Source organism: Neoarius graeffei, chromosome 19 (assembly GCF_027579695.1).
Source record: "Neoarius graeffei isolate fNeoGra1 chromosome 19, fNeoGra1.pri, whole genome shotgun sequence".
Lineage (NCBI taxonomy): Eukaryota > Metazoa > Chordata > Actinopteri > Siluriformes > Ariidae > Neoarius > Neoarius graeffei.
This window is the reverse complement of record NC_083587.1, coordinates 65,027,238-65,040,156: the sequence shown is the minus strand read 5'-3', so window position 1 is coordinate 65,040,156 and position 12,919 is coordinate 65,027,238. Positions and strand designations below refer to the sequence as shown.

At 41.8% G+C, this 12,919-nt stretch overlaps 1 protein-coding gene across 2 annotated transcripts in view; it reads right to left on the bottom strand.

Moving 5' to 3' along the window:
- LOC132867494 (NACHT, LRR and PYD domains-containing protein 12-like) overlaps nucleotides 1-12,919 on the bottom strand; it is a 113,357-nt gene that overhangs the window by 98,309 nt on the left and 2,129 nt on the right. For both annotated transcript variants that reach the window (XM_060900440.1, XM_060900441.1), the window contains exons 5-8: nucleotides 8,666-8,942; nucleotides 7,256-7,362; nucleotides 3,715-3,991; nucleotides 2,304-2,410 (exon numbers count right to left, since the gene is read on the bottom strand). In XM_060900440.1, the coding sequence (XP_060756423.1) occupies nucleotides 2,304-2,410; nucleotides 3,715-3,991; nucleotides 7,256-7,362; nucleotides 8,666-8,942 (768 nt within the window). The remainder of the gene's footprint in view (nucleotides 1-2,303; nucleotides 2,411-3,714; nucleotides 3,992-7,255; nucleotides 7,363-8,665; nucleotides 8,943-12,919) is intronic.

Sequence of the window (12,919 nt, the reverse complement as noted above, 5' to 3'; positions counted from 1 at the left end):
ATGTATGCTAGTTATTGCAATATTATTGCAATGTTATTGCATTTATAATACATCATTGATATTCAGCCATAGTAGATTTTGTTCTTCAATAAAGTTATGTCTGTTTGCTGCATTGAATTGGTTCTTACTGCATTGATTTCAAGGTATTCCCTCCTGGGGTCCATACGGACCCCGCCTGGTAGTTTGTGTATGTAAAATTGGCTGGTAGGATGAAGGATAAGTGTGTTCTTTATGCCTTGGGCCCTTTAGTGTATTGCTGTTATTAATACAAGATGTTCTGAACAAAACTTATCTGGTGATTTTGTCTTTATAAGCTTTAATTTTAAAGAAAAGTATTGGGGTCCAAACGGACCCCACATGGTAAGATTAAGGTGTAAAATAGCATGGTAGGATGAGGGTTAACCTTCTTTTGAGATTCAGTTCATGGTCAGATGTCCTGACATTTTCCTTTAGAATTCGCTGGTTTAATTCAGAATTCATTGTTCCATCAGTGATGGCAAGCCATCCTGGCCCAGATGCAGCAAAACAGGCCCAAACCATGATACTACCACCACCACCACCACGTTTTACAGATGGGATAAGGTTCTTATGCTGGAATGCAGTGCTTTCCTTTCTCCAAACAAAATGCTTCTCATTTAAACCAAAAAGTTCTATTTTGGTCTCATCCGTCCACAAAACATTTTTCCAATAGCCTTCTGGCTTGTCCATGTGATCTTTAGCAAACTGCAGACGAGCAGCAATGTTCTTTTTGGAGAGCAGTGGCTTTCTCCTTGCAACCCTGCCATGCACACCATTGTTGTTCAGTGTTCTCCTGATGGTGGACTCATGAACATTAACATTAGCCAATGTGAGAGAGGCCTTCAGTTGCTTAGAAGTTACCCTGGGGTCCTTTGTGACCTTGCCGACTATTACACGCCTTGCTCTTGGAGTGATCTTTGTTGGTTGACTGCTCCTGGGGAGGGTAATAATGGTCTTGAATTTCCTCCATTTGTACACAATCTGTCTGACTGTGGATTGGTGGAGTCCAAACTCTTTAGAGATGGTTTTGTGTGAAAATCTGATGATGTTTTAGGTCATATTTATACAGAAATATAGAAAATTCTGAAGGGTTCACAAACTTTCAAGCACCACTGTACAAGAGCAGTAATGAGGTCAGGCACTGATGTCAGGTGAGGAGGCTCCAGTTCATCCCAAAGATATTCAGTGGGGTGTAAGGGTCAGTGCTCTACCCCACCGCCTCTCAACCACATGAGTCGAGGGACTGTGCTTGGGCAGGCATGGGAGCGTGTTTCGATAAAGGTTTGTCGTGGAAGACATCAGACCTTTGACAAAGTCTGTAACCCTTATTAAACAGTGTTTAACTGTCATCAGCACCAAATTCCTGTGAATTTGGAGTTTTTGAGCTGCTTGAGAGAACGAAAAACTAAAGGGGGACAGTCGGGACAAGATGGTACATTTGAAGACAAGGGAATAGACTATAAAGTAACAGGAAGTACATCTGATAGAAAAAAAAGGACATCATTTCAGAGCGGTGCTACTGATGCGGATCCCAACCCGTAATGGCTGGCCCAGCCCGGAAGGCCCTGAAGGCTGCTGGGGGGGTCCAGGGGCATGCTCCCCCTGAAAATTTCGAAATTGGAGACTTCAAATGGTAAATTTTGGTGGCATCTAGGGCTGATTTAGGCACAATTCAACATTGTGAAATTTGCTGTTTTTTACCTTGTCAGATATGCAAGGGACAACATTTAAAGGGAAAAATTAGATTTGAAATGAAAACACTTCATAGCATACCTCTTCATTTTCCAATTCCAGGATGCCAGGAACAGAATCGAGGTCAAATCATGTAACAGCACCATCTAGCGACCTGCGTCTAGAACGTGGGTTTATGTACTGTATGGTTGTGAATGGTAGTCAGTGTACGCAGCGAAACCCTTTATTTTCACTTCTGGGTTGAGTACCAGGATAGTCTAGACCTATATATTACAATATCTTCCTATTTCTATAGATATTACTCATTTTCAGAGGGGAATAGGAGATATTTAAATGCGGAAAGCACTCTGCATTATTCAATTTATGGTACTGATTTTTTTTTTTTTGGTGTGCCAGTGCGGTGCTGACGTCACACCGTGCGGCAGAGTGCCACGTATCTACGCTTTGGGGAAAGCCCTGCATTTTAAAAATGGCATTTCCATTTTTCTTTTGCAAGCAAGCACAATATGAGAGTGGGAAAAATTTGAAAGCCATTTTGCTAAAATAATGAAAGAACCTTTTATGATGGTTTTATAGATTATTCAATTGCGAACCTTTTGGCACTGCTCTTTTCTCCTCGGCTGAATGCCTTCGGTAACTCCATGGACCTATCACTCTTCATGGACACACAGCTGGGAGCAGGTGAGTTTGGTCTTTCTGCCTAAATGACCAGAAAAACATTTCAATGATTATTTTATTAACAAGAAGCACTGGCTGATGATCAGGTCCAAATCATCAAATATTTCCACTTGGCAGAAAGAAATCTTTGGTAACACTTCATAAATCTTTATAAGGCATAATATCTCTAATAATATTACTTAATAATTATTACATAATATCTCCATACAGTCTTCTAAATAGAGGTTCTCAAAAAGTCTACAGTTTCTCTGTACCATGATAAGGTGTGTTTTTTGTTTTTTTAATATCAGAAAAAAAAAGAGAGGCTGGTGAGGGAACGACTGTTTATAGCTGCTATAACATAACTAACTTATTTCACAAACATTGCAGAACTATTAACTGTTAAACGTAACTATTCAAATTTAAAAAGGCTTCTGTAAAGCCTTATATTATATGGACAGGAGTGTTTTACTGGGAAATACACCACTGGTATCTTTCATATGAGCTCCATCCAGGACATGGAGAACCAAAACCATGACATACTGTAAATCTTCATATCCTCGATATAAAACATGACAATAGAACATCCATTAAAGGAAAGAGATATCAACAAAACCCTACATAAAGGTGGAAAGGTTTCACTTGAATGTTCTAGATGTGAGTGTTTTGTTGAACAAGGGCTTTCTCACGACTCTGTACACATCTACTGCAAAATGCTGATTAATTTTCTATACCCACAGCTCTGACAGTAGTGTAAGTGCAAATCACGAAAGGTTAGCGTTTCTATAGTAACAGCTCATTCGCAGGGACTTGGATGGTGGCCACTGCACATAAACAGGTTTTTCAAAGTGCGAGTACTTGTTGAGTTTTCGAGTAGATGTTTAGTTAACTTTTATGGAAGGAGTCCCCAGTGTCAGCGTTGTAAATCTGTAACTTTATTAAAGAGTTGACAAGCTGAATTTTCCTGCGAGGAAAAAGAGGCTGCTAAAATGTAAGTGAGAACAAGAACTAACTTATTTCACAGACGTTCCACGATATTAAATGCAGCTATAATCAGATAAAAGTATGATGCACAGGAGGGTATCAGAGGAATAGAACACTTGAGCACATGGATTTCTCAGCATCATGTGCTTGTGTGCATCATGTCACTAAGCATGACACACTCTTCAGTCCTATAGCTCTGGTGTACAGGAAGCATGATGTACAGTCTATAAGCAAAAGACTCTGATATCTTATGAATTATTCAATATAACAGTGAAAGAAAAGCCTTGTGTATTAAACAGCCCTGTATGAGCTACACAGCTTCTTAGAACACCACAGATTTTTATTTTTTATTTTTTGCCTTACCCTCACTCCCTGTGTGTAGCTCTTGTTGTGTCCTCGATGTTCCTCAGTTGCACACTGTTTGCAGATCAGGGTCTCATCTGTCTTGCAATAAATTTCCCGAGGCAGACGGTGCTGCAGGCAGACGTTCGGCTCTTGTAGTGTGTACCTCGCTGATACAGGGGCTGACGGGTGCAGACGCAGAAGCGTTTCCCCTTCATCCTGGTTGAGTTCTACTGACTTGTCAGTCTCCACAGAGACATAGCTAGGCGACGGTGAGTGTGGTCTTTCAATCAAAACACTGTGAATGACAGAAAAAAATTAAAACTCATTTTAACTTGTTCATTTGATTAAAGTTTAGTTTTTATGAGTTCTGTTGCTCATTTTATGAGTTCATGTTGCTCATAGGTCAGAATTCCCTAATATTGTCTGTTTAAACCATTTAAAGCTGCATAATTCATACAAAAATAATTAAAAAAACCACGCATCTGCAAGTGAATTAGAAAATTGATGTGCGTATCGTGAAAGTCTGTGCATAACTGCATTACACCTGACTACACTGCTTCTACAGAATGTTGTTTAGAGGTCCCAAACAAGGAATTCCACTAGATCACTAAAAGTTTGTGCATCCCTAACCATCACATCCATATGTCCTGGTTGAAGAAGAAGCAGAAGATGTAGCCAAGAAGCCATTATTTGTCACACGTACAGTTAAGCACAAACTGAAGCAGACAGTGAAATTTAACCTCTGCATTTAACCCATCTGAAGCAGTGAACAAACACACACACACACACACACACACACACACACACACACACACACACACAAGTGAGCTAAGAGTGCACACACACATACCCAGAGCAGTGGGCACGTATGATACAGCGCCCGAGGAGCAGCTGGGGGTTAGGTGCCTTGCTCAAGGCCACGTCAGCCCAACCTCAGGCCAAGGCTGCCCCATGCACCTTACTGCATGTCTTTGGACTGTGGGGGAAACCGGAGCACCCGGAGGAAACCCACACAGACAGGGGGAGAACATGCAAACTCCACACAGAAAGGCCCTTGCCGGCCGCTGGGCTCAAACCCAGACACTTCTTGCTGTGAGGCGACAGTGCTAACCACCACACCACTGTACCGCCCAATCCAGATTTATTCCCCCTTCCCATTCATTCGGTGGTCATTCAGGTCAGCTACAGCGGTGCTTGAAAGTTTGTGAACCCTTTAGAATTTTCTATATTTCTGCATAAATATGACCTAAAACATCATCAGATTTTCATACAAGTCCTAAAAGTAGCTAAAGAGAACTCCGTTAAACAAATGAGACAAAAATACTGTACTTGGTCATTTATTTATTGAGGAAAATGATCCAATATTACATATCTGTGACTGGCAAAAGTATGTGAACCTTTGCTTTCAGTATCTGGTGTGACCCCGCTTGTGCAGCAATAACTGCAACTAAACGTTTGCTGTAACTGTTGATCAGTCCTGCACACCGGCTTGGAGGAATTTTAGCCCATTCCTCTGTACAGAACAGCTTCAACTCTGGGATGTTGGTGGGTTTCCTCACATGAACTGCTCGCTTCAGGTCCTTCCACAACATTTCCATTGGATTAAGGTCAGGACTTTGACTTGGCCATTCCAAAACATTAACTTTATTCTTCTTTAACCTTCTCTTGAGATTTAGTTCATGGTCAGATGTCCTGACATTTTCCTTTAGAATTCGCTGGTATAATTCAGAATTCATTGTTCCATCAGTGATGGCAAGCCGTCCTGGCCCAGATGCAGCAAAACAGGCCCAAACCATGATACTGCCACCACCACGTTTCACAGATGGGATAAGGTTCTTATGCTGGAATGCAGTGCTTTCCTTTCTCCAAAAATAATGCTTCTCATTTAAACCAAAAAGTTCTATTTTGGTCTCATCCGTCCACAAAACATTTTTCCAATAGCCTTCTGGCTTGTCCATGTGATCTTTAGCAAACTGCAGACGAGTAGCAATGTTCTTTTTGGAGAGCAGTGGCTTTCACCTTGGAATCCTGCCATGCACACCATTGTTGTTCAGTGTTCTCCTGATGGTGGACTCATGAACATTAACATTAGCCAATGTGAGAGAGGCCTTCAGTTGCTTAGAAGTTACCCTGGGGTCCTTTGTGACCTTGCCGACTATTACATGCCTTGCTCTTGGACTGATCTTTTTTGGTTGACTGCTCCTGGGGAGGGTAATAATGGTCTTGAATTTCCTCCATTTGTACACAATCTGTCTGACTGTGGATTGGTGGAGTCCAAACTCTTTAGAGATGGTTTTGTGTGAAAATCTGATGATGTTTTAGGTCATATTTATGCAGAAATATAGAAAATTCTGAAGGGTTCACAAACTTTCAAGCACCACTGTACAAGAGCAGTAATGAGGTCAGGCACTGATGTCAGGTGAGGAGGCTCCAGTTCATCCCAAAGATGTTCAGTGGGGTGTAAGGGTCAGCGCTCTACCCCACCGCCTCTCAACCACATGAGTCGAGGGACTGTGCTTGGGCAGGCATGGGAGCATGTTTCGATAAAGGTTTGTCCTGGAAGACATCAGACCTTTGATAAAGTCTGTAACCCTTATTAAACAGTGTTTAACTGTCATCAGCACCAAATTCCTGTGAATTTGGAGTTTTTGAGCTGCTTGAGAGAACTAAAAACTAAAGGGGGACAGTCGGGACAAGATGGTACATTTGAAGACAAGGGAATAGACTATAAAGTAACAGGAAGTACATCTGTTAGAAAAAAAAGGACATCATTTCAGAGCGGTGCTACTGATGCAGAGCCCAGCCCGTAATGGCTGGCCCAGCCCGGAAGGCCCTGAAGGCTGCTGGGGGGGGTCCAGGGGCATGCTCCCTCTGAAAATTTCAAAATTAGAGACTTCAAATGGTAAATTTTGGTGGCATCTAGGGCTGATTTAGGCACAATTCAACATTGTGAAATTTGCTGTTTTTTACCCTGTCAAATATGCAAGGGACAAAATTTAAAGGGAAAAATTAGATTTGAAATGAAAACACTTCATAGCATGCCTCTTCATTTTCCAATTCCAGGATGCCAGGAACAGAATCGAGGTCAAATCATGTAACAGCACCATCTAGCGACCTGCGTCTAGAACGTGGTTTTATGTACTGTATGGTTGTGAATGGTAGTCAGTGTACGCAGCGAAACCCTTTATTTTCACTTCTGGGTTGAGTACCAGGATAGTCTAGACCTATATATTACAATATCTTCCTATTTCTATAGATATTACTCATTTCCAGAGGGGAATAGGAGATATTTAAATGCGGAAAGCACTCTGCATTATTCAATTTATGGTACTGATTTTTTTTTTTTGGTGTGCCAGTGCCAGTGTGGTGCTGACGTCACACCGTGCGGCAGAGTGCCACGTATCTACGCTTTGGGGAAAGCCCTGCATTTTAAAAATGGCATTTCCATTTTTCTTTTGCAAGCAAGCACAATATGAGAGTGGGAAAAATTTGAAAGCCATTTTGCTAAAATAATGAAAGAACCTTTTATGATGGTCTTATAGATTATTCAATTGCGAACCTTTTGGCACTGCTCTTTTCCCCTCGGCTGAATGCCTTCGGTAACTCCATGGACCTATCACTCTTCATGGACACACAGCTGGGAGCAGGTGAGTTTGGTCTTTCTGCCTAAATGACCAGAAAAACATTTCAATGATTATTTTATTAACAAGAAGCATTGGCTGATGATCAGGTCCAAATCATCAAATATTTCCACTTGGCAGAAAGAAATCTTTGGGAACACTTCATAAATCTTTATAAGGCATAATATCTCTAATAATATTACTTAATAATTATTACATAATATCTCCATACAGTCTTCTAAATAGAGGTTCTCAAAAAGTCTACAGTTTCTCTGTACCATGATAAGGTGTGTTTTTTGTCTTTTTAACATCAAGAAAAAAAAGAGAAGCTGGTGAGGGAACGACTGTTTATAGCTGCTATAACATAACTAACTTGTTTCACAAACATTTCAGAACTATTAACTGTTAAACGTAACTATTCAAATTTAAAAAGGCTTCTGTAAAGCCTTATATTATATGGACAGGAGTGTTTTACTGGGAAATACACCACTGGTATCTTTCATATGAGCTCCATCCAGGACATGGAGAACCAAAACCATGACATACTGTAAATCTTCATATCCTCGATATAAAACATGACAATAGAACATCCATTAAAGGAAAGAGATATCAACAAAACCCTACATAAAGGTGGAAAGGTTTCACTTGAATGTTCTAGATGTGAGTGTTTTGTTGAACAAGGGCTTTCTCACGACTCTGTACACATCTACTGCAAAATGCTGATTAATTTTCTATACCCACAGCTCTGACAGTAGTGTAAGTGCAAATCACGAAAGGTTAGCGTTTCTATAGTAACAGCTCATTCGCAGGGACTTGGATGGTGGCCACTGCACATAAACAGGTTTTTCAAAGTGCGAGTACTTGTTGAGTTTTCGAGTAGATGTTTAGTTAACTTTTATGGAAGGAGTCCCCAGTGTCAGCGTTGTAAATCTGTAACTTTATTAAAGAGTTGACAAGCTGAATTTTCCTGCGAGGAAAAAGAGGCTGCTAAAATGTAAGTGAGAACAAGAACTAACTTATTTCACAGACGTTCCATGATATTAAATGTAGCTATAATCAGATAAAAGTATGATGCACAGGAGGGTATCAGAGGAATAGAACACTTGAGCACATGGATTTCTCAGCATCATGTGCTTGTGTGCATCATGTCACTAAGCATGACACACTCTTCAGTCCTATAGCTCTGGTGTACAGGAAGCATGATGTACAGTCTATAAGCAAAAGACTCTGATATCTTATGAATTATTCAATATAACAGTAAAGAAAAGCCTTGTGTATTAAACAGCCCTGTATGAGCTACACAGCTTCTTAGAACACCACAGATTTTTATTTTTTATTTTTTGCCTTACCCTCACTCCCTGTGTGTAGCTCTTGTTGTGTCCTCGATGTTCCTCAGTTGCACACTGTTTGCAGATCAGGGTCTCATCTGTCTTGCAATAAATTTCCCGAGGCAGACGGTGCTGCAGGCAGACGTTCGGCTCTTGTAGTGTGTACCTCGCTGATACAGGGGCTGACGGGTGCAGACGCAGAAGCGTTTCCCCTTCATCCTGGTTGAGTTCTACTGACTTGTCAGTCTCCACAGAGACATAGCTAGGCGACGGTGAGTGTGGTCTTTCGATCAAAACACTGTGAATGACAGAAAAAAATTAAAACTCATTTTAACTTGTTTAAGTTCATTTGATTAAAGTTTAGTTTTTATGAGTTCTGTTGCTCATTTTATGAGTTCATGTTGCTCATAGGTCAGAATTACCTAATATTGTCTGTTTAAACCATTTAAAGCTGCATAATTCATACAAAAATAATTAAAAAAACACGCATCTGCAAGGCGGCACGGTGGTGTAGTGGTTAGCGCTGTCGCCTCACAGCAAGAAGGTCCTGGGTTCGAGCCCCGGGGCCGGCGAGGGCCTTTCTGTGTGGAGTTTGCATGTTCTCCCCGTGTCCGCGTGGGTTTCCTCCGGGTGCTCCGGTTTCCCCCACAGTCCAAAGACATGCAGGTTAGGTTAACTGGTGACTCTAAATTGACCGTAGGTGTGAATGTGGGTGTGAATGGTTGTCTGTGTCTATGTGTCAGCCCTGTGATGACCTGGCGACTTGTCCAGGGTGTACCCCGCCTTTCGCCCGTAGTCAGCTGGGATAGGCTCCAGCTTGCCTGCGACCCTGTAGAAGGATAAAGCGGCTAGAGATAATGAGATGAATGAGATGAGATGAGACGCATCTGCAAGTGAATTAGAAAATTGATGTGTGTATCCTGAAAGTCTGTGCATAACTGCATTACACCTGACTACACTGCTTCTACAGAATGTTGTTTAGAGGTCCCAAACAAGGAATTCCACTAGATCACTAAAAGTTTGTGCATCCCTAACTATCACATCCATACTGTATGTCCTGGATGAAGAAGAAGCAGAAGATGTAGCCAAGAATCCTTTATTTGTCACACGTACAGTGAAGCACAAACTTAAGCAGACAGTGAAATTTAACCTCTGCATTTAACCCATCCAAAGCAGTGAACAAACACACACACACACACACACACAAGTGAGCAAAGAGTGCACACACACATACCCAGAGCAGTGGGCACCTATGATACAGCGCCCGAGGAGCAGCTGGGGGTTAGGTGCCTTGCTCAAGGCCACTTCAGCCCAACCTCAGGCCAAGCCTGCCCCATATTAACCTAACCTGCATGTCTTTGGACTGTGGGGGAAACCGGAGCACCCGGAGGAAACCCACGCGGACACGGGGAGAACATGCAAACTCCACACAGAAAGGCCACCGCCGCCCACTGGGCTCAAACCCAGAAACTTCTTGTTGTGAGGCGACAGTGCTAACCACCACACCACTGTTCCACCCAATCCAGATTTATTCCCCCTTCCCATTCATTCGGTGTTCATTCAGGTCAACTACAGTGGTGCTTGAAAGTTTGTGAACCCTTTGGAATTTTCTATATTTCTGCATAAATATGACCTAAAACATCATCAGATTTTCACACAAGTCCTAAAAGTAGATAAAGAGAACTCCGTTAAACAAATGAGACAAAAATACTGTACTTGGTCATTTATTTACTGAGGAAAATGATCCAATATTACATATCTGTGAGTGGCAAAAGTGAGTGAACCTTTGCTTTCAGTATCTGGTGTGACCCCCTTGTGCAGCAATAACTGCAACTAAACGTTTACGGTAACTGTTGATCATTCCTGCACACCGGCTTGGAGGACGTTTAGCCCATTCCTCCATACAGAACAGCTTCAACTCTGGGATGTTGGTGGGTTTCCTCACATGAACTGCTCGCTTCAGGTCCTTCCACAACATTTCCATTGGATTAAGGTCAGGACTTTGACTTGGCCATTCCAAAACATTAACTTTATTCTTCTTTAACCTTCTCTTGAGATTCAGTTCATGGACAGATGTCCTGACATTTTCCTTTAGAATTCACTGGTATAATTCAGAATTCATTGTTCCATCAGTGATGGCAAGCCGTCCTGGCCCAGATGCAGCAAAACAGGCCCAAACCATGATACTACTGTACCACCACCATGTTTCACAGATGGGATAAGGTTCTTATGCTGGAATGCAGTGTTTTCCTTTCTCCAAACATAACGCTTCTCATTTAAACCAAAAAGTTCTATTTTGGTCTCATCCGTCCACAAAACATTTTTCCAATAGCCTTCTGGCTTGTCCACGTGATCTTTAGCAAGCTGCAGATGAGCAGCCATGTTCTTTTTGGAGAGCAGTGGCTTTCTCCTTGCAACCCTGCCATGCACACCATTGTTGTTCAGTGTTCTCCTGATGGTGGACTCATGAACATTAACATTAGCCAATGTCAGAGAGGCCTTCAGTTGCTTAGAAGTTACCCTGGGGTCCTTTGTGACCTTGCCGACTATTACACACCTTGCTCTTGGAGTGATCTTTGTTGGTCGACCGCTCCTGGGGAGGGTGACAATGGTCTTGAATTTCCTCCATTTGTACACAATCTGTCTGACTGTGGATTGGTGGAGTCCAAACTCTTTAGAAATGGTTTTGTAACCTTTTCCAGCCTGATGAGCATCAACAACGCTTTTTCATAGGTCCTCAGAAATCTCCTTTGTTCGTGCCATGATACACTTCCACAAACATGTGTTGTGAAGATCAGGCTTTGATAGATCCCTGTTCTTTAAATAAAACAGGGTGCCCACTCACACCTGATTGTCATCCCATTGATTGAAAACACCTGACTCTAATTTCACCTTCAAATTAACTGTTAATCCCAGAAGTTCACATACTTTTGCCACTCACAGATATGTAATATTGGATCATTTTCCTCAATAAATAAATCACCAAGTATAATATTTTTGTCTCATTTGTTTAACTGGGTTCTCTTTATCTACTTTTAGGACTTGTGTGAAAATCTGATGATGTTTTAGGTCATATTTATGCAGAAATATAGAAAATTCTGAAGGGTTCACAAACTTTCAAGCACCACTGTACAAGAGCAGTAATGAGGTCAGGCACTGATGTCAGGTGAGGAGGCTCCAGTTCATCCCAAAGATGTTCAGTGGGGTGTAAGGGTCAGCGCTCTACCCCACCGCCTCTCAACCACATGAGTCGAGGGACTGTGCTTGGGCAGGCATGGGAGCGTGTTTCGATAAAGGTTTGTCCTGGAAGACATCAGACCTTTGATAAAGTCTGTAACCCTTATTAAACAGTGTTTAACTGTCATCAGCACCAAATTCCTGTGAATTTGGAGTTTTTGAGCTGCTTGAGAGAACTAAAAACTAAAGGGGGACAGTTGGGACAAGATGGTACATTTGAAGACAAGGGAATAGACTATAAAGTAACAGGAAGTACATCTGTTAGAAAAAAAAGGACATCATTTCAGAGCGGTGCTACTGATGCGGAGCCCAGCCCGTAATGGCTGGCCCAGCCCGGAAGGCCCTGAAGGCTGCTGGGGGGGTCCAGGGATATGCTCCCCCTGAAAATTTCGAAATTAGAGACTTCAAATGGTAAATTTTGGTGGCATCTAGGGCTGATTTAGGCACAATTCAACATTATGAAATTTGCTGGTTTCTACCTTGTCAAATATGCAAGGGACAAAATTTAAAGGGCAAAATTAGATTTGAAATGAAAACACTTCATAGCATGCCTCTTCATTTTCCAATTCCAGGATGCCAGGAACAGAATCGAGGTCAAATCATGTAACAGCACCATCTAGCGACCTGCGTCTAGAACGTGGGTTTATGTACTGTATGGTTGTGAATGGTAGTCAGTGTACGCAGCGAAACCCTTTATTTTCACTTCTGGGTTGAGTACCAGGATAGTCTAGACCTATATATTACAATATCTTCCTATTTCTATAGATATTACTCATTTTCAGAGGGGAATAGGAGATATTTAAATGCGGAAAGCACTCTGCATTGTTCAATTTATGGTACTGATTTTTTTTTTTGGTGTGCCAGTGCCAGTGCGGTGCTGACGTCACACCGTGCGGCAGAGTGCCACGTATCTACGCTTTGGGGAAAGCCCTGCATTTTAAAAATGGCATTTCCATTTTTCTTTTGCAAGCAAGCACAATATGAGAGTGGGAAAAATTTGAAAGCCATTTTGCTAAAATAATGAAAGAACCTTTTATG